The sequence below is a fragment of the Magnolia sinica genome, chromosome 5, assembly GCF_029962835.1.
Source record: "Magnolia sinica isolate HGM2019 chromosome 5, MsV1, whole genome shotgun sequence".
Lineage (NCBI taxonomy): Eukaryota > Viridiplantae > Streptophyta > Magnoliopsida > Magnoliales > Magnoliaceae > Magnolia > Magnolia sinica.
In genome coordinates this window covers 2,862,043-2,887,533 of record NC_080577.1, presented here as the reverse complement: position 1 = coordinate 2,887,533, position 25,491 = coordinate 2,862,043, and the positions used below count along the sequence as shown (strand labels likewise).

The window sequence follows — 25,491 nt, the reverse complement described above, 5'->3', positions numbered from 1 at the left end:
ACTGTCATGACAGGAAGAATAAGCCCCATGATCTCCATTATGGATTTCACATTTCCAAGTGTCCATGTTCATGCACTTAATCATCTGATCATGGGTGGGCCCCACCAATTCAACAATTGTTTATTATCATATTTGGGTCCATCCAAGCCCTACAAAGGAAATGTTCCCCCGTGTGAAACCGCACCCCCTTTTTTTTTTTTTTCCCCTTGAAACTCCATCTCCAAGGTTTAGTTTTTTGACAACTGGCAGTTGACACAGATGTTCAAGTACCAAACCTCTTCGCCCAGCCCACACATCACATAGGCTGTAGAGCCACGATACACCAATCAGGCAATCATGAGAGTCCGATCAGATTGCTGCAAATAGATAAGCAGTAATATAAATGCTGATTGGCTACCCCATGTTCTGTAGGCCATCCAACGGCACAAAAATGACAATGTGAGAAGTTAACAAACAATAAGGCCCACATTCAACCGGTTAAAAAATAATAATGATGAAAGCAACAAATGTTCCATAGACAGTGGGGCCCACTGGATGGACAGTCCAAACTCAAGGCCCACACGGAGGCGACAAAAACACACACTTCTGCTGTTGAACGCATTAACAATAATTCATTGAGGGGGGGTATTTTAGAGAAGAGCAAGCAAACAACATTTCCCACCATCCTTATAGCCGAACAGCAATGGTTACAAAGAGGTTTGCTGGCTAGCTCTCCCTAGAGGTTCACCCCTTCTACCCTACAACCCGATAGTTCTGACCATTCATCAGGAAGCTCCTGTAGCATGCAATCCCCATGGAAAGAATCTGGCTGATTGAAGATCATCAGCATTCACGAGAAAGCAGGTCAAAGTGTGCTTTTCTGGACCTGGTTTCTGATTCAATTTTGTGCGGATGATGAGATCACCGATGAGTGCTCTCTCTCTCTCTCTCTCTCTCTCTCTCTCTGCGTGAACCTTCCGTAGGGACTAATAGATGAACAATCTGGATCGTCACATTGTGGGACCCAGAAGATCGAGCAAACTTCAAGGGAAGAGATTTGCTGCAAACCACCTCGGTACATGAACAATCTGGATCATCACATTGTGGGACCCAGAAAATCGAGCAAGCTTCAAGGGAGGAGATTTGCTACATACTACCGATCATGGAACTGGGCCTTCATGCACATTTTGATGGGTCTGGCCATGACTTGAGTGAGCTAGATGTTGACTAGGCCTAACAACGGGCCGGGCCGGGCCGGGAGTCTCGGCCCAACTGCGGTGTGGGATGGTTTGACAGCCAGGCCTTGATTAGAAAAGTCCGCCATTCAGTGCTGGACTTTTTCTTTTTTAAAATCTCTGGCTGGGGATTGTTGGTGTACTTTTCTTGTAGCCACCTGCTTGCAAGATGCAGATGGAAGGGTTTAGATCAGGCAATCATGGAGTCCCACCACAGCACAGCCCATCAAATCAACAGCCTGGATTACAAAACCATGAGATCCGCACTGAAGGACTTGTCACATGAGACAACATATGCGCTGCTCTCATGAGGGTCATACACTAATAATGAAATTTCTGAAAATTTACAGTTCAAAGACATGCATTGCTATGAAAGAAACAAGCATGGATTACAAACTCTGATAATTGCCCCGACTAGTTTGGCCCCAAGTCAAATCCCAACTCGCCTGAGTTGGGGCTGAATTGGTGGTGACTCGCGGTACAAACCGGATTGGTCCAGCCGAGTCCACATCCCACTCAGAAGAGTGGCACCCCGTCCCAAACCATGGAAATAAGGACAATCAGAACATACCATGATAAGATTACAGTCTTGCAGACTGCCATACCATGGTAAGATACAGTCTTGCAGACTGCAGTATCCTACACATTCCATCCCTCCTGTAAAGAAGTAATCACAAAATAGAAGAAGAAGAAGAAAGAATGGACAAAAAGGAGTAAAAGAACAATCCATTACCGAAGTTGGTCAGTGGCCATAAGGTGGCATTGAATGCATGGCAGGTAGTAGGCCACCTTGGTTGGGAAGCTGCATCATTCCAGCAGGACCCATCTCAGAAGGCAGGTTGGTTACAGGCAACATGTACATGTGATTAGGCAGATGGGAAGGCAAAGGTGCTGGTGCTCCAACACCGGCATCCCATTGCCCCATGGGTTGAGAGGCCATTATCCCAGTGGTCGTTTGTACGAAGGGGATGTTGCTGTACTGAGAAGTTGCAGATCCCGGCACCTGAAGTGGCTGCTGCCCCAGAATTGAAGGCTGGCTGTTTGAGATAGCTACATTTGGGTTGGTGTAGTCTCTGCTTCGTTCATTGTTTGCCTGAAACTTAGAAGATCCATTTATAAGCATATAGCACTCGCCTCTCAGGAAACCAAAAGAAAGCTAAATGGGAAGATCAGAGCCAGATCCAAAATAAGGTTGGCGACAGGTCAGGCTTGCATGATGGAACTTTGGCTTGGATTAGCCTGCCACAGACAGGGCTTGGATTAACACTGAGGTTTGTTAATTAGGGCATAGGCTCACTTAGGATCCTAATGGGCGGACTTTGGCCGGAACCTAAAGGCTTGATTATTAAACAGGCCAGGACCCTGGTAGGACAATTTTTGGTTTGATTAATGACTGTCAGACTCGGACTGACCCTGACCCAGTCCAGACCTCACCTGTTGCAACTCCTACATGCGACTTGTCCTTACATTATTCAAATTGGTCATCTAACTGGCAAATCAGCCCCAAAGTCATCTTGGCTGGTTTCTAAAACCAAACCCAGACAATGCCCTGAATTCCTTACATGATTCAAATTGGTTATCAAACCATAAAATTGGCCCTAGAGTCATCTTGGCTGGTTTCTAAAACCAAGCCCAGACAATGCCCTGATTCTACAGGTGGGAGCCCAATGGTTGATATTTTAACCCTGCTGGCAGCAGCAGGAAGCAAAAGATGTTAACACAGTACAAATAAGGTGCAAGGTAACATTTAGACTTTCAGCTTATGGATGATTGTCAGCAAGACATACTATTATCCAGCAGGCCCACCATGGACAGGCTGTGGGCCAATAGTACAAATACCTTGGATTGGGACCAGCTGGAGCATCACTACTGGGCAGAATTCTATACTTACTCAAACCAAATATGGCGCAACTTAATAATGTAACAGCTCTACAGTACAGGGAAAGAATACCTTTACATTAAGATCGGTATGACGAGAATAGGTGAGGTGAAGCTTGCAATATCCTCCATCATAGATGCAGTGTCCTTCCAAGGCTTCCTTGGCGATGATGGCCGTCTGAACATCTGCAATACAACCAATGTCATTGAAGGATCCACACATCTGATGTACTAAATGAGTTTAATTGCCTATTGGAATAGCGCACTACAGGGATCTAGAAGTGCAGACAAACACAAGCATTTCCATTTTCTGACAGAAGAAACCATGTAATAAGCCAGGTGCCATCTTAGAAATTCGCAATGGTGGACAAGCAAAAATGACAGGCTTCCTTGGAGATGATGGCCTTCTGAACATCTGCAACACAACCAATGTCATTGAAGAATCCACACATCTGGCGTACTAAATGAGTTTAATTGCCTATTTAAGTGGTGCACCACAGGGATCTACAAGTGCAGACAAACACAAGCATTTCCATTTTCTGACAGAAGAAACCATGTAATAATCCAGGTGAAATCTTAGAAATCTGCAATAGTGGACAGACAAAAATGAACCGAAGCCAGCTCCAGAGATTAGAATTTATCTGACAACATTCATGTTGAAAGAGAGCATGAAACTCAAACGGAAAAACATTATTTCAGAATGAAATATCTCAACTAAGACTCGATCAATTTAAAAAAGGAGATCAATGAACTTGCATGGAGTAGAACTTCGGAACAGTTGAAAGTTCCACTAATGGAAGTCAATAGCACGGCTTGGATTCTGCAAAACATTTGTCCTCTTGCATTAATGGCTAATATCCCAAGGATGCAAAGCTACTGTTGCAGCTTCCAAGTGGCCAAATGAAACTACACATGCATTCATCATTTCTGAAACGTGGTAGTCAGGCCAAAAGTCTGCTGGAAGAAAAAAGTATAGTTTTAACCTGAGTCGTAAGTTTGGGATTACCAGGGTACTGAACTAAAGCTTGACATCCCGCGTTCTTCTCAAAAATGGCAATTTTCTGAACAGGACCAAAAGTAGAAAAGACCTGGCCAGCAAACAAAACAAGCATGGTAATTGGAGCCAGACTTAAAAAGCATTTCTTAACTTTTAGCAAGGTAAGTGTCAGATATAGTAATTGAATACCTTATGTAATACGTCCACGGTCACTGCATACTGCATGTTCTCGATAGATGCAAGAAGAACATTACTCTCCACTTCTTGTTTTTTACCATCAAGACCCGCACCGGCCTGCAATGATGACAAACATGCGGATTTAAAGAGAACAGAGATGAATTTAGAAATAACTAATATCTCTATTGTGTATGTGTCTGTGTTTGGCATGTGTGTGCATGTGTGTGTTCCCATGGATTGCCTACTGCCAGTGCCTTACCAGACCACTGCCATCTATAGCTGAAGGAGCAACAGGAAGGTATGGATTAGTATAATCCCTGGGAAAGATGGCAAAAGTAAGCACCACAAAGATCACTGTTAAAAAAAGAACTAAAAAAAGAAAAAAGAGAGCTCAAAAGGACAAAAGAATCAATAATCATCTGCGAATGTGATTTAACAGGAAAAACCTCAACAAGAGAGAAAAGGCACTTGAATAGAATATCGCAAATGCAATGGCTAAGGCCAAAAGATCATTATCACCATCATAGCCTTGTCCCACCTGTTTGGGTTGATTGCTCCACAACACATCTTGAACAAATTAAAAATAGCATATTGTCCTTTGGAACTTTATTTTATTTATCTCGAATTGTCTTTAAAACATTTAAAAAAAAAAAAAAAAAACCCTCGAAAAGTTACTTGCAAACGTAGAAAGTGTTCCTTTTGGGAAAATAAACCTTTTTTTTTCCTAGAGGGTTTCTTGTTTATCTATATTCTCCACTAGTGGTGGCAATGGTCTAGGTTACCCAGCCCTGAAGAGCCAGTGCTTGGGCCACTAAACTGGGCCTGAGGGCTGAGCTAGGGCTTGAAATGTAGGCCTGGTGTCTAGGTGGGCTAGGCTAGGGTCAATGATGAAGAGCCTGGCCCAGCTCATTGCCCTAGCGTATACTATTTTGTACATAGGTATTAGTAATGTAGACTATTAAGTTTGTATACCAGAGTACATAGTAATGAAGAACTTTGATACTCTGGTAGTGTGTGACGGCTGACAGATGACGTGCCTAGACAAAGCATCACATTCCAAGAATATAAATATGAAGAGTCCAATGTTGGATCAAATGAGGTATCCATCAAAAGATCACTGGATGGATCAGCTGATGGAACAAACAACACATCTTAGATTGCTAGAAAGGGAAGAGATGTTTGAAGTTGAGATGGATGCATTAGTACCATCCCAATGGCAATAAGGGCATGTTTGGCCCGACGCGCTGGATGGTTTTACACCATATTAGGAGGGTTATGATGGACGGTTCCATCCCATCAATTGTTTGGGATGGCGCTTGTGCTTCAGCCCTCTCGCCCTTGTAAGGGCATGTTTGGCCAGGCGTTTTACAGTGGATTAGTTAGATGGGATGGGATACGGTTTAAGGCAATTGATGGGCTGTCAGAGACATCGGGCGAAATCTCATCTCGCATCCCATCTCGTATCCCATGGTCGTTCGAGGGATGGGCAAAATCTCATGGTGGGATTTGCCGAATCCGTCGGGCAGCTGGCAGCTGTGTGATGGAAGAGACGACTCAGGCCACGCCGTCTCGGTGCGTCTCTAGGTAGGCCGACATTTGTGTGTTGCTTGGTGGGGATCGGCAGAACGTGCAGTTGGTCGTTTTTCTTCCTCAACGCCGGCGAGCAGAGTGGAATCTCACCGTTCGAAGGTAAGTATCCAATAGCAACCAGATAATGGGGATTGTGTATTTTGAATCTGTAATACAGTTTGTATGCATCGATTGGGAGTGGGGCTTGTAGGGCAGAGGATGGGTCTTTGACTGGTGGATCCTCAGTAGCAAGGAGGTTTTGATGAAGATGAAATTGAAATAGGGATTTTCGTGGGTTTGGCCCTGGTGTGATCTTTAGCCCTTGGATCCACGGTGTGCCATCGTTTGATCATGAACATTTGCTGCTTTTCTAAGTTTTCTTGAAGGATTGCTTTTTTGTCCATATATTCATTTGTTTGTATTAAGGAGTGCTTTTATATGCTGGCCAACAACGGATGGATGGTGTGGATAAGCTACATACACATCACAGTGGGCCCCGCAGCGGTGTGGTTACCCAGTAGGCAATCGGATTTCCTACTAACATCAATAGCATGGTTTTACCATAGTTGGACGATTGTTGCACAAAACACGCCAATTGGCAGGACGTGTACCAGCAATCCATGCAATACTAAACACTCCAACCGTCTATTACTGCAGCAATAGCCAATCCCACGAGCCATCCAAACACGTTGCTGTGTCCACCATGGGCTATCCCAAATCCATGGGATCAATGGACAAACTTTGACAACCCATCAATTACCTTAAACCGTATCCCATCCCATCTAATCCACTGTAAAACGTCCGGCCAAACACACCCTAAGAGTGCTGAGCAGAAGCTTGTGAAAAAAGAAACTATACAGTGAAATCAGGAAACAAATCAAGTGTAGGGAAGGAAAGCACAATTGCCAATCCAAAGTTTGAAGCAAGAAGTTCTACTATTGAAGAAGAGATGCCTTGCATTGCATCCTAAAGGAAATGAAACAAGAATAAGTGAAAAGGGAGGCGGCGTGCTCTACCAATCCAATAGGTGAAAGCAGTTCATGGTAGGCGCATTGGCCTCCATCATCATTAGGGGTGTCAACGGGCCAGGCCAAGCTTCGTCCAAGCCTGGCCTGCATTGTTGAATGAAAGTACAAACCCGGTTCGAGCCCATGACAGGCCAAAATGGTCCAGCCTGAGCCCGGCCTGGACTATACATACAAGGCCCGACCCTAGCCCAACCCGAGCCCGATCCCTGAATAGGTGAGAAAGCTTTTTGACTTTAGAACTCTCTTTGGTTGCAGATCCCTCCCAGGAAAGAGATGGGGAATCGCCTCTTGGAAGGGACGAAGACGATCGAGGATGGCTGGATTGGCATGACACTCCCCTTGAAGAAAGGATGGTTTGATGGAGGGGGGAAGATTCTAGCCAGACGAAACCCATAAATCTGACCCTCCCTCTCCATCCATTTAGTTTGATCCCTCTTCTTCTTAATATCCGTCTTCATCCTTCTCTCATCCTCTTCTCCCTTCATCTTCATTGTAGTTTGTTTCAGCCACTGTTAGTCGCATGACAATGGTGATGGTCTTGGTGTTGGTGTTGGTGTTAGAGGTGTGCATGTTAGCACTAGCTCCTCATCTCCAGTGCTGAAGTTGAATGCTTCCATTATTGGGAGATCCCAAGTGGGAGAGGGAGGTAGGTTTTTCTTCTTTTGCTTGTTTGGGGTTTTAAACAAGGGAAGGTTGTTATAAGAAGGGAAAGGGAAAAGGGGGTTTGAATTAATGGTGCGTCAGGTGTGGTAGTGGAACAGATGGAGGGATGAAGTTTTTGAGAAAGACGGATGTTTTTTTTTGGAAAGGTTATGCATTCATTAAACTAAAAGAGTGAACAACAGAAAAAAGAAGAAAACAAAACAAACGAAACTAAAGAAACAAACGGGCAACGCTGAGATAACGTAAGCCCTTAAGCGACAAGAAAAGAGAAGTCTTCTTCCCTAAGGGAATCGGCGTACGTGGCCCACTCGATCACCAAGTTCGAGGCTTTGAAAGAAACGGACTCCGCTGAGGAGGAATTTCTACGACATCTTTCATTTCTCTCAATCCAAACCGACCACCATATAGCGAGGAGGGCCATCCTCCAAATCTGAGAAAGAGGGATGTTGCAAACCCTAACAGGCCAAGCCAAACTTCTGAGCATCTACACGTCCAAGCCCGGCCCTATTTTTAGACGGGTTTGATTTTTAAGCCTGAGCCCAGTCCTTGGGCTTGATACTCCAGCCCAATGCCCAGCCAGAGACGGGCTAGGCCCGAAAGCCCGATAGGCTAGCCTGGCCCATTGACACCCCTAACCATCAGCTCCAGTCAAAGCATACGTAGGAGTGAGACAAAGGCAGATGTTGGCCATGGATAGATGCCAATTATCAATTGCACAATAAGTATTTTTCAGCCGCAAGGAATAATGCAACCGAGAAAGATCACGAGAAGTGTGTGAAGAAGACAGGGGCCCCAAAACCCAAATTTGCGGGTCCTACAACCCATGACGTGCGCCCCACTTTTGGAGTCATGTTTATAGGATTTTTTTTATATAGACGATATAGATCCAAACGTGGTTGTAGCTTGATTCTTTGGAGTCTTTATATAGTAAAGATTTTGGGGAGATCTCTAATAGGATCTTATTTGTCATCAAGTCATTGGTGCTATCTTGGGGAATCTTTAATAGGTATCTTAGTGCCATTAAGTCGGTAGCAGTTTTCTATTTTGAGAATATCTTTTTAGATTAGAAATCCTTTTAGTTTTTATATTTCCAAAAACATACTTGAACATTCGATGTCACTCCTTAGTACATGACTTAGATCTAAATTAGTGAAGATCTATAAGATCTCTTTGGATCTTTATCTTCTGTATTCTGATGCAAATAAGCGCCCAAAGGTCATTTGCATGAATAAAGTCTAATGTTGAGATTGGAACAAAAAAAGTGTGAGCTTAGGGAGAAAATACTCTTGCAAAGGGAGGAAACCCTACAAAACCAACATCTTTGAATTGTGTGTTTGTGCAAAAATCCTTTCTTCTCTTCTTTTCTTCTTTTTCATCTGTCCAACATTAGCTGATTCTAAAACCTTTTAGCAAGCAATCACAGATACATAAGACCAACACCAAGTAGTGGGGAGAAGGCTATGATGATGATTTATCTCAAACTTGTTTTAATGAGACTGACTCATCAAATGTTTGAGAGGCCTAGTTAGCCACAAATGAGCAATTCTGGAATTCTTAATGCCACAAAATGAGCAGTTCTGAAATTCCTAATGCCACAAAATGAGCAGTTCTGAAATTCCTAATGCCACAAAATGCGCAATTCTCGCTAGTGTGAGAACTCCTCAGGAGCATTGGCCAAATACAGCTTTTGACTGATCTTTCAGACGAAAAGAAAAGAGGGTCAGACCCATTTGACCAAATGAGTCCCTTCTAGCCAACCTTCAAACACCTCCAAAGGAAGAAATAGTTAGTCACTAATACTGTCCTAGCATATGGAGGCACCGGGGTCTCCACTAGAGAATGCAGAGCAGATTTTTAAATGTGACTTCAATTAATTATACAGAATTCAACTTCAATCTCAAATGTTACGCACTCCTTGAGCGAAGCTTGAGGCGGTCTTATAGCTTCTACTCTGTCATGTGTCAATAAAAGAATGTGAAGCAAGTAGGAAGCATCACTGATTCACACACTCAAATATACATTTACAAATACATAGTGCATGTGGTAAATTACGGTTTGCCTGTGTTAATCTTGTTTTGAGGCCTCAAATATATAAAAATATGAGTAGCAAGTATGACTTGCATCCACCCATGATCCAACAAGAAAAATCCTCGATGCAACTCAAGAGTGGCCCACGATCAACAGTGGACTGTTGGGACCATCAGATGGGTCCCACCCGTGATAGATACATGAAAAATACAGAGGCTGCACTAACTATTGTGGGATGTAATATTACAAGTCATGCTACGAAACTTTGGGAGAGTGATGGAGCAAAGGTTTAGGCGTCAGACGAATGTATCAGAAACCATTTGGATTTACACTAGGAAGGTTAATTACTGAGGCTATTTTCTCAATCAGACAGCTGATGGAGAAATATAGGGAGAGGAGGAAGGATCTCTTCATGGTTTTTATTGACTTAAAGTATCTAATAGAGCACTAGAGAGTTAATTTGGTGGGAGCTGGGAAAGAAAAGAGTCTCAAGAGGATATATTGACATGATTAAGGATATGTACGAGGGAACAATAACAAATGGGAGGACCAATAGGGGAGAGACAAGTGAGTTTCCAATTACCGTAGTCTTACGCCAAGAGTTGGCATTGACCCCATATCTTTTTGCATTGGTTATAGATGAGCTAATGAGGCATTTACAAGAAGATGTTCCATAGTGAATATTGTTTGCAGATGTCATAGTTTTGATTGATGAGACAAGGGAGAGCATAAACACAATGTTAGAACTATGGTAGGATCCCTTAGAATCTAAAGGTTTTAAAACTAGTAGAACTACAACAGAGTATATGGAATGCAATCTTGGCAACAATAGGAGTGGAATCGAAGAATTAATTAAGATTACTGACCAAGAAGTACCCTATATTGACCATTTTCAATATCTTGGGTCAATAACTAATGACATGGAGAAGGATGTTGCACGTAGAATTAAAACTTGATATCAGAAGTGGACATGTGTCTCTTGAGTTTTATGTGCTTGTCACATACCAATCAAACTGAAAGAGAAATTTTACAAGATAGCTATAAGACAAGCCATGCTTTATGTGACAAAATGTTGGCAGTTAAGGAACAACATGCTCAGAAGATGAGGGTAGCCGCAATAAGGATGTTGAGATAGATAAGCAGGAAGATGAAGAAGGATGGAATTAGAAATGAATGCATTTGAGGGAACTTAAAGAGTAGCACTAATAGGTAATAACATGAGGGAAAGTAGACTTAGATGGTTTGGCCATGTGCAATGGAGATCAAGAGCTACACTAGTTAGAAGAAGTGAATTGGTTCAAGTTAAAGGCTCTAACAGAGCAATGGGAAGGGCCCAAAAAGACGCGCGCAAAGGTAGTAAGGAAAGACCCAACCTGTGGTTTAAGGAATGGTGAAAGAGGATCTGTGTAGCTAACCTCAATCAGGTGGGTCAAGGTTTAGATGGTGATGACGACGACGAATATGTTTACGTGTCATATTTATGCTTTTCTAGGGTTTAGTAGTTCTAAACAGTATTCCTATAAAACTAGGCACAAAAGTTGTTGTAGTCCCTTGTTTCCACAACTGTGTGGTGTCAATGCTGCCTACATTTTCATAGGCCATATTATGAGCAGTGTTCGTTGTATCGTTATCATTACGTGTATTAATGGCTGGGGATACGGAAACATGCGTTGATATCACTTATACCCACAAATGTATTGTTCATTGAGGAAACATGAGAAAAATGATGGAATTTCTCAATGAAACTTCAAGAAATGCTAAAATATACATATTTGCATATTTAGGAATCAAATAATTGTGAAAAAGACATAAATTATAGGTTTCCCTTGGGGGCATGGAAATTTTGACATGAAAATTCTGACAAGCATGCACCCATAAAAAAATTAACATGGAAATTTTTTTTTTGGCGATATTGATACATTGGTGATGCATTGCCAATATTATCGAATTATCCCTGATACATTGACAATACAAGTGACACCTAGAATTTACACAGTCGAAAACATTGGCGATACTTTGCGATATATCATCGATACCTAGAATTTTTTATACTACCAGTGATACCGGTATCATCGAGCTGGCAATATCAATAATATTACCAATACTAGGAACAGTGACTGTGACAGAGTTGCACTCAGATACTAATGGTTCAAGAGCATTGCCTTACCTACTCCGGTGGCTCTGAAATTTCACATTTAAATCTGTATGTCCAGAAAAATTTATCTTGAGAGTACATGGCCCAAAGTGCTCCGGAAGCAAGTATCTGTCATTATAGGCAAACACATAAAATATTGAAATTTTACTTTTCAAGAAACACCTAAGAGGATACCTTTTTGGAAAAAAAAAAAAAAAAAACACCAAGAGAATGAAACAAGATATTCAATGTCACCTAGGAATGATTCTCCCTTCCAGAGCATTTTTTGCTGTAGATGCAGTTCCCGCATCAGAAAATTGCACCAGTGCCTGAAGAGAAGGTATTATTATATTAAAAGGGAAAGGCGTGTTTGGGAAGGATAAAAAACTGATGTGGTGCTAATTTACAATGTCATCTTGGCCTTTCTCCCATCAATTTGGGGTCATCTTTTATATGGTAGATCAGCGAAGTTTTATGATTGGCTGCCAACCAGACATCAACTTTCCTAGTTTACCTGGGCTCTGGAATCAACCATGGCAGAGGTTCACAAAAAATTGTTGAACAACCAGTTAAGGGCCTGTTTGGTGGATGTATTCAGGTGAATTGCAGTGTATTTTACACTTTTTTAGCATTAATTACATGCTATAGGAATTTGTGATGGAAGGGATGCTGCATGACATTGACAGCCACAACTTTTAGGTACAGAAAACGAGATAGACTCTGTAAGTCCCACCATGATGTAAATGTTTTATCCATGCCGTCCATTCATTTGGCCAGATCATTCTAGAGTATGCCTCCAAAAATGAGACATCCAAAGCTCAGGTGGACCACACTATGGGAAGAACATTTAAATGGTTAACATTCAATCTCCAGTGTTTTATGTAGTGTGGTTGACTTGATCTTTAAATCTGCCTCATTTTTGGGCATGGGCCCAAAAATGATCTTTACTAATAAATGAATGGAGTGGATGTAACAAATATATCATGGTTCAAATTATCACGAAATCTAATATGAAGCAACTCCTCTTAACTTTCAAATCGCATGGGTTGTTGTTTGATGTATGCATTTAACGCTGATTTGAGAGAAATTACATGTAATTACATCAAACAAAACAGGCCCTAACCTTAATAGATTACAATAAATAAGTAGAATACCTGGAAACCTGCTGTCTTCTCAAAGGTGGCAATTTTGTGTACAAATCCAAAAGCTGAGAAAACCTGCATCAGCACAATTATAAGTTCTTCAAACAAATCCAAAAGTGCAATTTTGAGTGAGCAATTTTTTTGGATAAAATTGAGAAGACAATGTTCATCCATTGTTTTCTTTTCTTTTCTTTTTTCCTTCACCCTAAAAATTAAAGAATTGAAAGCAAGTGAAAAAAGTCCAGAAAGCAGAATGTTCCACTGCCAACTGTCAACAGGTGTTACAGGCCCTTTGATGCATATAACAACAGTCATGTGAAACTTGAACAGCTTATGAACATCAATAACATATGTATGCACATAACAGGCAGCAATGCTGTTGCATGAAGATCAGTGAAGGAAATTGGGAAACATGCGAACAAGTATGATAGGCAATGTGGCCTGAACCACGATATAAACCATTATGGACAAAGTCTGGTTTAAAATCCGGCATAGAGTTTCATAGATGCAGCTACGTGAAATACCTACTAACTCACAAAAAATAGAGCAACCAAATAAGGAAAAGAACAAATCAGAAGGTATTGCTGCATACAATTTAAGAATCAGCAGAATTCACCTTGCAATCAGCAGCATAAATAATGAATTAAATTATTTTCATGCCCTATGATGCAATTATTGCCGCAAGACAGTTCGCCCCATATGGACAAATCAACCTTTTCTCTTCAGTTGCCAAAGCAAAGAGATTTTAACAACAATGTGAAGAGATTCATAGGATTCATATGGTTAAGATTCCTAGGGTTCATATGATTACTATTCACATGATTCATACAATCTAATGATGTTGCTATTGCTCTTGTGACTGAAGACTAGTCATTTGGATCTCTGCATTGAGAATTTCCTCCCCCATCTACCGGCTTGTAAAAGCAAAGTTGTGAAAAGGGAAGCCAAAAAGTGAGTAAGAGCCATCAACTGATAATCAGCATTGACCGACTGAAGAAGAAGAAGAAGATAATCAACATATAACGAACATATCAGATGTAGCAACAAATACATATCAGATGTAGCAACAAATTTAGAAGTTAGAACCAAGAGCATGGCATAGATATGCTGACCCCAAGTAGCTGGGATAAGGCTTAGATGATGATGAGTATCACATAGATGTACTACATCACTGGCAATAAGCACAAGATTCCCAGTTTGGAGAATGCAAAAGAACAAGTCAATAAACACACTGATCCTTAAATTCAAAAGTTTCATATAGATAAAAGAAACATAGATGAGTTTCATGTATCCAATTTCATGGATTTAGAATTGGGAGCTAAGGTTTGAGGGATAGAGAGGAGAGAAGAAATCAGAGAAACTCCAACTATTTAGATGGTAAGGATAGGAGGAGGGATAGGGTCAAGAGGCAGCATTAGGGAGAGGAGACAAACACACATGCGCTTTCTCCCGATGCAATAGGCTGCCATCGAAGATGTTTCCGTGTGACATGGACCTGCTGATCCATTTAGATGCATGTCAAAGAAAAGCCTTGCGACAATTATAAGCTATTCGTATAAAATTCTCACATGTCATCCTCCTATAAATCAAAGCATATTACTGGGGACAGGTATACCTCTCTCCATCATAAATAAGCTGGTGATTTGCTTACCAAGTGTAAAACATCAATGCTGACATCGCTTGCCTCAACACCCTCGATGGTAACCAGCAACACGTTACTAGCAATGTCGCCAGTCGATTTGTTATTGACGATTTCTTGCCTGTTGGAATATTGAAGGTAGACAGTTTTCCCCCGTACCTGAGCCGGCTCTAATGAGGAAGCATAATGGGATATCATTGCAATTGCTTGATTTAAATCTGCCTACAAGAATTCATGAAAAGATGGAAGGACAAATGTTGCTCAGAATAAATTAAACAAAGGGAAACAAGTATAATAAGCCAAATTTATATTGTACTCACAAATTCAACAAAAGCCTGGTTGCGGTTTGCACCAACATTGCATTTTGTGTTCACGATTTTACCAAAGGGCTTCCCCAGTTCAATCAATTCCTCCTCCGTGCATTCCCACGGTAAATTTCTCAGATGAAGCACCTTAGAAGGCGGTTGAGTGTACCGAAACTGGGGCTGACTGGATACGGAAGTCATTGCACTCAGTCCCCAAACTTTACTGAAAAACCGCGTTCGTCCTCTTAAACAGCACAAAAGATCTTTGCTGCAACAATGAGGTAGTGGGTTCAGTTCCAGCTTGCTTGCCAAAAAAGCAAAAAAGAAGCAATTGTATGGTCCCTCTCCATGAGATCTAAATCTGTGATTCAACAGCTACACAACCAAGTTGTCCACTTGAAAGCTCATAAAACAAGTCTAAGAAACTCAAATTTACATAACAGAATACAGATGGCAACATCCCAATAAGCTCCAAAAGTGATTCTTTCTAGTGCACCACAAGTACAAACTCGTGCCCCGCACTAGATCACCCTCCATATAATTTATTTTAAAGGCCACGAATCAGATAGATATTCTACTATCCTACAGATACAGCAAGACTGAGAAAAGCCAGTTCGTGGATAAAATCAAAACCATGCATATGTGAACTTAAGTGCTTAAGTATAATGTCCATTAAGGCCTGCTTGATAAGCGGGAAAAGAAAGGAAAATGAAGCACCTTTCCCATGATGGGACATTTCACAATGTTTGGTTAGCAAAGAAAATAATAGTCCACATAGCAATTATTACTCTTTCCATAGTCAAATACCCATGCACAAGATACAAGGTGACCATCTTCTCACGAATATAAGATTTTCACTTGCTATTCAAACTACCCTAAAAATGGAATTCATAATTCAATAGTGCTCATGTAAATTATTACATTTTCTTTTCCCACTAATCCAACAGGCCCTTCATGAAAATTTACTTTTATGCTTGTTACCATTTTCTTTTCTCTTTGTTTCTTATTAAAATCTCAAGATATCCATTAAAAGAACTCTTATGCCTGCCTCCTTACAGATCCCATGGTGTATGTTGTTTGCAAATGACATAGTTTTGATCGACAAGACGACGGAGGGCGTGAACACAAAGCTAGATTTATGTAGGGGTGCTTTAGAATCTAAAGGATTTAAAATTAGTCGGACTAAAACAAAGTATATAGACTAAAATTTAGTGACAATAGGAGTGGGAACGAGGAACTAGTTAGGATTGTTGACCCAGAAGTTTCACAAAATGATTGCTTTCAGTATCTTGGGTTGATAAGTCATGAGTGGAGAGATTGAGAAAGATGTTACCCATAGAATTCAAGTAGGATGGAAGAAATGGAGATGTGCCTCTGGTGTTTTATGTGATTGTCATATACCACTCAAACTGAAAGGGAAATTTTATAGCATAACTATAAGGCCAGCTATGCTTTATGGGACAATGTTGTGCAGTCAAGGAACAATATGTTCATAGGATCATTGTATCTGAAATGAGGATGTTGAGATGAATGAGTGGCAAGACAAGGAAGGATAGAATTAGAAATGAATGCATTCAAGGGAATTTAGGAGCAGCACCAATGGGTAACAAGACGATGGAAACTAGACCTAAATGGTTTGGTCATGTGCAACGGAGACTAAGAACTGTGCTTGTTAGTTGTGAGATGGTACAGTTTTTTTTTTTTTTTCAGAAGCAACAAAACTATATTAAAAAGAAAACGAGAATACAAAAAAAAAAACTGCTGAGATAGCAGAACCAAAAGCCTACAAGCCTAAAAACAAAAGATTATAGTCCTTAAGGCCAATAACATTCACCACCCATTCAATTAACAATTTTTTAGCCAAGGATCCCACTGTTTGAGCCGAAGACTGGATGTCATTGAAACATCTGTCGTTTCTTTACTTCCAAACAGCCCACCAAATAGCGAGGATACCCATTCTCCATATACGGGATTTGATTTTGCCCAACTTAAAACCATGCCAATACGCTAGCATAGAGGAAGCAGAAACTAGGATACACCCGCTGACATTGAATCTGTTAAAGACGTCCAGCCAGATCTGGGAGATGAAAGGGCAGTGAACCAGCAAGTGATTGACTGATTCCTCACTTTTCATGCAACAGAGGCATATGTTAATGAGCTGCATGCCTCTCTTTCTCAAATTGTCTATTGTTAAGATCCGATTTTTAGCCGCCAGCCAACCAAAAGAGTTTAGCTGGGTCGGCTTGGACCGGGACCATGCTGGATAAGCAATCAAGCAGATCAACGTATTCGCTAACCTCCCAGCCATGGAGGTTTCTGACACAATTAACTTCCCATACTATACCAGAATCAGTTTGCATATAGTAGCTGGCAACCGGCCTCTCTTTATTTGTGGCGAGACAGTAAATATTTGGAAATTTGTTTTTCAATAGGGACAGTAAATATTTGGAAATCTGTTTTTCAATATCATTTCTCCCACCCATTGGTCTTCCCAGAATCGAATCGCAGACCCGTTCCCAAGATCAAAGCCGATGTTTTAAACCACTGATTTTTTTGAGAGAAGGATACCTCTCCAGATGAAGGATGCTCTGTAGGCTGAGTTCTTGGTCCACCAACCTCCAGGGGATGAACCGTACTTACCTTTGACAACGTTGCTCCATAAAGCGTCCGCTTCCGTGCCCAACCTCCAAGACCACTTACCCAGGAGGGCTTGATTCATAACCTTCAGGTTCTTTATGCTCGCACCCCCTTCCTAAAAGTGGATGCAAACATCTTTCCAATCCAGAAGGTGAAGTTTCTTTTGATTCTCCTTACCGCACTAGAGAAAATCTCTTCTAAGTATGTCAATACGATCCAGAACTGAGAACGGACATCTGAAGAGAGACATGAAGTAAATTGGGAGGTTAGATAGGGCTGCTTTAATGAGTGTGAGCCTACCACCCATCGACAAATAACGGCATTTCCATCTAGCGAGCAGCTTTTAGAATTTCTCCACTATCTTGTCCCACATAGATATCGGAGGGGGGCCAATGGCAAGAGGAAAACCAACAAAAGAAGTAGGGAAAGAGGCAGACGGGCAACCAAGGGATTCAGCATAAGAAGATAACTCCAGATCCGAGATGTTTACACCAAAGACTTTAGATTTGGCCATATTGATTCTCAAACCCGAGACAGCCTCAAAACACCTTAATGTCGTATGCACATTATCTATAGAATCAGGGTCCGCTCTAGCCATGATGAGGGTGTCGTCAGCAAATTGAATGTGAGAGATCGGAGTAGAGATACCTGGCATCGATATTCCTTTTAGAATCCCTGCACTTTGACCCTCAAGGAGCATCTGCGAAAAGGCCTCTCCAATCACAAGGAAAAGGAGAGGGGAGAGAGGGTCTCCTTGACATAAACCTCTCGTGCTGGGGAAAAAGCCTTTTGGAGCACCATTTAGTAGGATAAAAAAGTGAGCCGATCCCACACAAGCTTTGATCCACCTCCATTTTTCTCTAAATCTCATACGGACTAACATGTAATGCAAAAATCCCCAGTCCACATGATCATACGCCTTTTCGATGTCCAACTTGCAAAAGATGCTTTTCTTCCCCATACTTGTGACATGAGTTGAGACATTCATTAGCTATCAAAGCACCATCAATAATCTGCCTGCCTCTTATGAAAACATTTTGATATTTCGAAATTAGCTTCCCCATAACTGTCGATAATCTGGAGGACAAAATTTTAGCCAGGATTTTATATGGACTTCCAATCGGACTAATGGGCCTGAATTCGAAGAAAGAACTTGCTCCAACAACTTTAGGAATTAGCACTATGAATGTTGCGCCGAGCCCCTTAAATAGCTTTCCCCTAGAATGGAATTCATGCAGAAAATTCATAACCAGACCGAATGGTATCCCAAAATGCTTGAAAGAACATCATGGGATAGCCATCAAGTCCAAGAGATTTATCTCCCCCCAGCGCATCTAATGCCGCTTTAGTTTCTTCTTCCGAAAAAGGGGCCTCCAGAAGGTCCGCCTCCAATCTTTCAAGGGAGTAGAATGGAATCCCATCGAGATGAGGTCTAGACCATCCATCTGAAGAGAGAATGGATCTGAAGTGAGCTACCGCAAGATCAGCAATCTCATCTTTGTCATCAATCTGCCTTCCTTCGACAGTGATACTCAGAATGGCTTTGGCTCGAGCTCTCATATTGGCTATGCTATGGAAATATTTAGTGTTTTTGTCGCCCTCGGAAATCCATTTTGCCCTTGATTTCAGCATTCAGGATAATTCATCTTCTAGAGATCTGGTCGAGATGGATTGGATGATTTGAATTCGTCTGGAGAGAACATCCATCGGAAGAACATCATCTTCTGCTCTAGAATCAATCTGTTGCAATTCTGCGAATAGGGCTTCTGATTCGTTCTCTCTCTTTCGAAGCTCGTCTTCTTTCCATTCTTTAATTTTCTCCTTTAGGAGTCTGAGTTTACACATCAACCTGTAACGAGCAAATCCATCCGCCTGAAGAGAAGACCACCACTCCGCAATTCTTTGCTAAAAACCCTCAATTTTGAGCCATGCTAAGTTGAATTTAAATGGTTTAGGGCCCCAATTTTCAACTTCCATTGAAAGCAGAATCGGGCAATGGTTGGACGTCGTTCTGGGGAGAGCTTTCTGGCACACTGAGGGGAACACCTCCGGCCAATCTGTAGATAAGAGAAACCTATCTAATCTTAACTGGATTTGAATCCTGGGACCATTGGACCAAGTAAATCTGGCTCCTGATAGCGGACGATTAGCAAGCTCCTGAGACTGGATCCAATCAGAGAAGGCTTGCATGGCAAGGGAAGCTCTCCTTTTGCGAGAATGTTCCTCGACAAAGCGAACAACATTGAAGTCCCCGATGAAGCAACATGGTCCTGAAAAAGACTGTCTAATAGCAGTCAGTTTGTCCTAGAAGATTGGCCTGTTAGAGTCCTCATTAGGACCGTAAACAGCGACAATGAGACAACAAAAGTTAGAAGACTTATCTTGGAGGATGGCTGTTGCCAAAAAGGCACCTGTAGAGGAATTCAGCAGGTCCCATTTGGATGACTTCCAAGCAATAAGGATACCTCCCGAAGAGCCTTTAGCATCCAGAGTAATACGCTTGGCATCCTTAGCTCTCCACAGCGTAGCCAACAGTCTATCTGAGAATAGAGGGACTTTGGTTTCTTGAAAACATATGACATCCGAATTCTTTTTCCTGATGGACTCCTTGACCAAACTCCGTTTTTGCTTGGAGCTGACCCCCCTTACATTCCAAGAGAGAATATTCATGGAGGTACAGAACTGCCCCGAAACCCCTTTCGTCCGCGTCTAGCATTAGATGCAGATGATGCAGCTGGACTTGGTTGGAGGCTAAGAAGCTCTCTGTTGCTGGAGGAACGGATGACTTGTTTAGAAGGCGTCCTTGAAGGTGGGAGGGGTCTTCCCCTATTTTCAATGTACTAAAAAATACCGGTATAGTCCTCTGTTCTATTTCCAAACAATAAGCCCAGGGATCGACCTACATGACCAACCGCGTCTCTGATCCATTTCTTATTTTAGATCTCGTCGAAAATTTCCTCTCTACTTTTGCCTTCTGTAGTGAGCATCGTATTGTCTTCCTATTGCTGATGGGGGAGTTCTACACACATCTGAAGGGGCTCTGCTACTATCACGTCGCTGGAAATGTCCTCCTGGAACAAAGTTATGGGACCCAAATCTGCCCAATCCCTGACTTGGGTCGCTGAATTGACTGGGGATGTGGGGATGGATGATAAGCATTGGGACTCGGAGAAAAGACTCTTTGATAGTTCCCCTCTGGAAAGATCGTCCCTCAAGGCAGAAGGAGAGTGGTTACGGAGGGGTGGAGAAGGGACAGGATGTTGAAGGTGGGTATGAACAGGTATTTGGGGTAGATCGGGTTTGAGGGTCGGACATCGCATAGGGATTGATCTAGGTTCGGGGGTGGGATTTTTAGGAACGAGTTCAGATATATTAAATGGACCGCACTTACTTGGAGAGAGGCGGATTCGGGTCGAAAACGGACCCGCTTCTACGGTCCCGATTTCAGTGAGAGATGTGAGTCTCAGAGATGACACCCGTGCGTCCACTTGGATGGCTTTGATGCAGTCTTCGAGATAAGCAGGAGACGCGCGGCGGGATCCAGCTACTGATGATCTATCATCATTACTGCGTCTCGGAAATTGGAGAAGTGAATGCTTACGTGTCTGTTCGAACGCCGCTCGATGAAAGGATGAGCCCTCCGCCCGAGATCCCGTCTCTGAAGCTAAGCCACATGTCATGATCTCCAGTGCCCTCGATTCCTTCTCGAGGAAGCAAGAGATGGCGTCTTCCAGACGAGACGCAGGAGCAACTGTGGAACTGCTGCATGTCCTTTTGAAAAGCTGATTGCAGTCTCGATTTATGATGGCTGCAAGCGGACTGACAACAGACTCCAATGGTGCTCCGCTGGAGAATGGAAACTGTGCACCTTCTTCCAGCATCTTCTCCTGTTCTAGCACTGGGATCTGGCTCGCTGGCTCCCTGGATCTCCAAACATCTCCCCATCTGGGGTGAACTGAGTCTGGAATCTCCTTTTTGGACTGGGAGCATAATGGTCCGATTGTCCACCTTCACTCACACATGGGTTGGAAGAGGGGTTCCTTTCTTCCTTCTCACCCTGGCTCTGATGACTCCTAATTCCACCCCTAACTGCGTTTTGGAGTCCATTTCTAAAAGAAATCCCAGACATGAGGCTGCCGAGATGAGAAATTCGTCATACCAGCATTCCATTGGGTTATCCCAAATGAGAATCCATACATTTTCCTTACCAAAAATGGAGTACTCGTCCCACGCCATGATCTTAACGACCGGACCTGATGAATGCAAATGACCCGCCATCGTTGGCATATCTGGGTTAAGGCCTGGACACACCCAAACCCAAAGAGCGTTGAATCCCAGAGGCTTGACATCGGAGTTCCCATATTGGAACCCGGTGCATTCTTTGATTCATTCCCTGACTGCCGATATAGAGGCTCCCTCTTTGGTAATGATCACCACGGACTTTGCCAGATCGGCTCTGTTTTTGTCGAATTTCTCCTGGTCCACAGTGATAGTAAACTCTGATTGATCATCTTTTTCTTCCTTACGAGCAGGTCTGTGCGGAACGCTAACTAACTCCTCCAATATAGGGGGGGACGATGGTTTATCCTTAGGGATACTGTTGCCATGAAGGAGAGCATCTCTGAATGAGTGTCCCTCTGATCTAACAAGATGAGAACTGGCTGGAATAAGTGGTAGACCCTGATTTTGGGGAGCTGAGACAGAAGATTTGGAAGATTTAAAAGAAGGCCGCTTCAGGGTAGAGGTTCCGGGAGGACCGGATAGAGATTCAGGTCCGAATCGAGCCCTTTGCACCAACAATTTCTTTCCATCAAAGCTTACGCCGTGAAGCATATCGACCGCTCTAGCCAGCTCTGCTTCGCTGCTCATACGAACGAGTGCGAATCCTCGATAGCCACCACTCACTCTGTCTCTGGGCATCACAACATCGATGACGGCTCCCGCCCGGCCGAAAATCTTCTCTAGATTAATAAGGAACCATCCATGTAGATAACCTCTAACGAAAATGGTAGGCCCACAAGAGGCCGATTGTGTCTTCTGGAATGAAACTGGTTCCACTCCCCGTCTTCTTCTCCAATCGCTATATCACCTGAGTCGTCTAATCTTTTCTTACCTTTCTCTCTAACATCAGCCTGTTCCTCGCTACCTTTACCATCATAGCCATCGTTACCCTCCGTCGTCATTGACATCGTTGTCATACATTGGATTACTCTCTTGGCTTGTGAGATGGTACAAGTTGAAGGCTCTAAAAGAGCAAGGGGAAGGCCCAAAAGGACAAAGGTAGATGAAGTAAGAAAATACTTGATGATTTATGATCTAACTGAAGTTATGGCCATTGATAGAGTGGAATGGCGGAAAAGGATTCATGTAGCTGACCCCAATTAGCTGGGATAAGGCTTAAATAATGATTAATACTCTCACAATATATTTCAATTTGGACTTTGAAACAATGGAGAACAAACAATAACAACAGTGCCAGTGATAAAGGAGGAATGCTACTTGCAGTTGGCACACAAGCACAATCCCCATGGTCCATCAGGCAGGCCATACCATTAACATGCAATAGGTCAAACAAAAAAGGTTGTTCTGCTTGTTGGATGGCTACATATGTGCATTGAAGGTGGATGACTAGTTATCCTTTTTCAACCACCACACCTTTTTTTCCGGCACACATGTATCAACCTGATGAGGGGACCAGCATGAATTTAGGCTAAGGCGCAACAATGGCCTGCTTGCCATATGACTTCGATGATTTGGACCAGGACGTGTGTGCTACTGAGGCACATGCAGAGGAATCTAGGTTCCACATAAACAGATGCCTGACTGTAAGTACTGCTACACATAATAAAAACAGCTGACAGAGAAAATCAAGAACCTTCTGAAGAACAACACTTTTAACTCCATGATGTCTGTTCAACGTGAAACCCGGCTCCATATATATATTCAAATGAGAACATGGATAATATCGAAATCTTATGGCATAGCGACAATCAAGCGCAATGTTCTTTTTTATAGTATGCTGGGATAGAACACAACACGTTGATGTTGATCAACTGCAGAAATTTCAATCTCCAATAGGGACAAATGGATATAGAAAGAATTTCCTTTTCATCAAACTATATTCCAACTTCGAAACAAAGATGATAATAATGGACCATCTGGAACCTTGTATTTGGATGTATTTGAGGGGATTTGAGAGGATTTGGGTGAATTTTGCTACAAATCCATCATTTGACTACGTCAATTTGGGGGTAAATGAAATACACAGTTTTAGTGTGTTTTGAAATCAAACCTTAGTATTGTGATTCCAGTGTAATTGCAGTGAAATGCCTTTTTTGGCTCCCCTTTTAAAGGCAGGAGTGTTGCATGGATAAAAAAGGTGTCTTAGGCTATTAATTTGTTGTGCACGTGGCATGCTGATGTTAAATACCCTTAAAGAATTCAATTTTTATTTTTATTTTTATTTTTTTTTTATGACAAGAGGGTGTCCCCACCCCTTTTTAAGGTGAGAGTAATCCCTGTAGATGCACGCAATCACCTGCAAACCACGTGACAATCCCAGGGAGGGGAATTGAAATTGCGTTTGTGGGGAGCAAACCTACAGAGCTAGCCGTTCTCCCAAACCTCTTAAATAATTCAATTATCGGCGGCATCACTAAAATCACACTAATAGAATGATCTAAATTGTCAAAACGTTGGCCATCTAAATGGATGGTTAAAAAGCGTTGGTGAGTTGCTCGTTTGTGGCCCACCTGGGGCTAGGAATTTACTCATTTTTGGCCCAAGTATATATTTCAATGGGCTTATTACAACCATTGTGTCGAATATCACATATGTGTACTAATTTGGAATATTAAAGCTGATTTAGTTAATCAAATACAGGATCCTGTGAATATACTAAAGAATTCCAATGTGTTCCAATTACAGGCATCTAAACACAATACAAGCTGCCAAACACATCTGAGGATCTGGAATCACCTTGATTCCAGTGTAATTGTGATTTGGATTCCAATGCGTTCCAAATACAAGCTCCCAAACAAGCCCTTAAAAAAATGGTGAGAATGACAGTAATCTATCCAAAGGAAATCCACCTGTGACACTAATAATGTAAAGCAGAACCCAAAGTACCATGTATATAAATATTGAAGATCAGTTTTGTAGTCCACATAACCATTAAAGCGGTAGTTGATAGCCCCCTCCAAAGTCCACGGAACCCATCCTCCATGATGACAACTGATATCTGATGGGTCCCACCATGGATGACCCACAGCACAGAAGTTGTACCAATCGGCAACACTGCCCATCCAGTTGAAGGACTTACAACTGAATCATCCATTTGCATGATATCGCAGAACATGCCGGATCATCCAATTGGTAGGATTCCGTACCACGTCTCATCAGCGGTGGGGCTGGCAGGACGAATGGTTCTGGCCACGGAGGGCGGGCCCACAGACGATGGAATTGCCCGCGGGCTACACTTTCGCTAATCTTCGAGCTACCGACCTCTTCCGACGCCTTTCCAGATGCAGGATTTCAATTTCCACACCAAAATCAAAAGCGAGAAAATCGAACAGAAACTAACGGAGCAGATCTCAGGAAAACGAAAATCTCGATCCACATAGCCCATAAATAAACACCAAAAGCTAAAAAATCATAGAAATCTCATGAGCTGTAATGGGAAATCGATCGCAGATTCATGGATTTGAAGAGCGAAACGCACCTGAAACGGAGAAATCTCCCGTCGTTTTTTCGATCTAGGGCTCCGAAAAAGGGTTGCAAATAGAAAAGTCGCTGGAGCTTTTTCGCCTCTTTTCTGTTTTTGGATTCTGAGGTTTATGCTGTTAGGGGGAATTTATATCCGATTGCCGTCTGTTTGTAATCGGGAGGCAGCGGGAAGCGGTTGAGGTGCAAGATAGATTAGGGGCACGGATAGTCGCGGAGGCACCCGGCGTATTTTAGGAGCATTCCGGTTTCCGAGTCGGCGATGCTCCCTGTACGACAACCTAAAGCTTTTGTGGGTCCCACCCTGATGTCCACGTAACATCCACTCCGTTCGTAAGTTTCTAAATATAATGTAAGG

At 42.4% G+C, this 25,491-nt stretch overlaps 1 protein-coding gene across 17 annotated transcripts; it reads right to left on the bottom strand.

The window, feature by feature from the left end:
• Positions 1 to 58: 58 nt before the first annotated feature.
• On the bottom strand, positions 59 to 25,491 carry LOC131245124 (polypyrimidine tract-binding protein homolog 2-like). 17 transcript variants are annotated; one of them, XM_058244355.1, is made up of 12 exons: positions 25,132 to 25,455; positions 14,790 to 15,042; positions 14,482 to 14,691; positions 12,843 to 12,905; positions 11,944 to 12,017; positions 11,722 to 11,817; positions 4,526 to 4,583; positions 4,279 to 4,383; positions 4,099 to 4,180; positions 3,166 to 3,278; positions 1,948 to 2,307; positions 59 to 405 (listed from the first exon to the last, which is right to left on the bottom strand). In XM_058244355.1, exons 2-11 carry the CDS (start codon positions 14,973 to 14,975, stop codon positions 1,957 to 1,959), a joined length of 1,338 nt encoding a protein of 445 aa, XP_058100338.1. In that variant the 5' UTR covers positions 14,976 to 15,042; positions 25,132 to 25,455; the 3' UTR covers positions 59 to 405; positions 1,948 to 1,956. The 17 variants fall into 17 exon arrangements, 12 of the variants coding, with proteins under 12 accessions (XP_058100338.1, XP_058100337.1, XP_058100340.1 ...); XM_058244354.1 differs by having other exon boundaries at positions 59 to 356; XM_058244357.1 differs by lacking the exon at positions 59 to 405 and adding an exon at positions 453 to 1,132.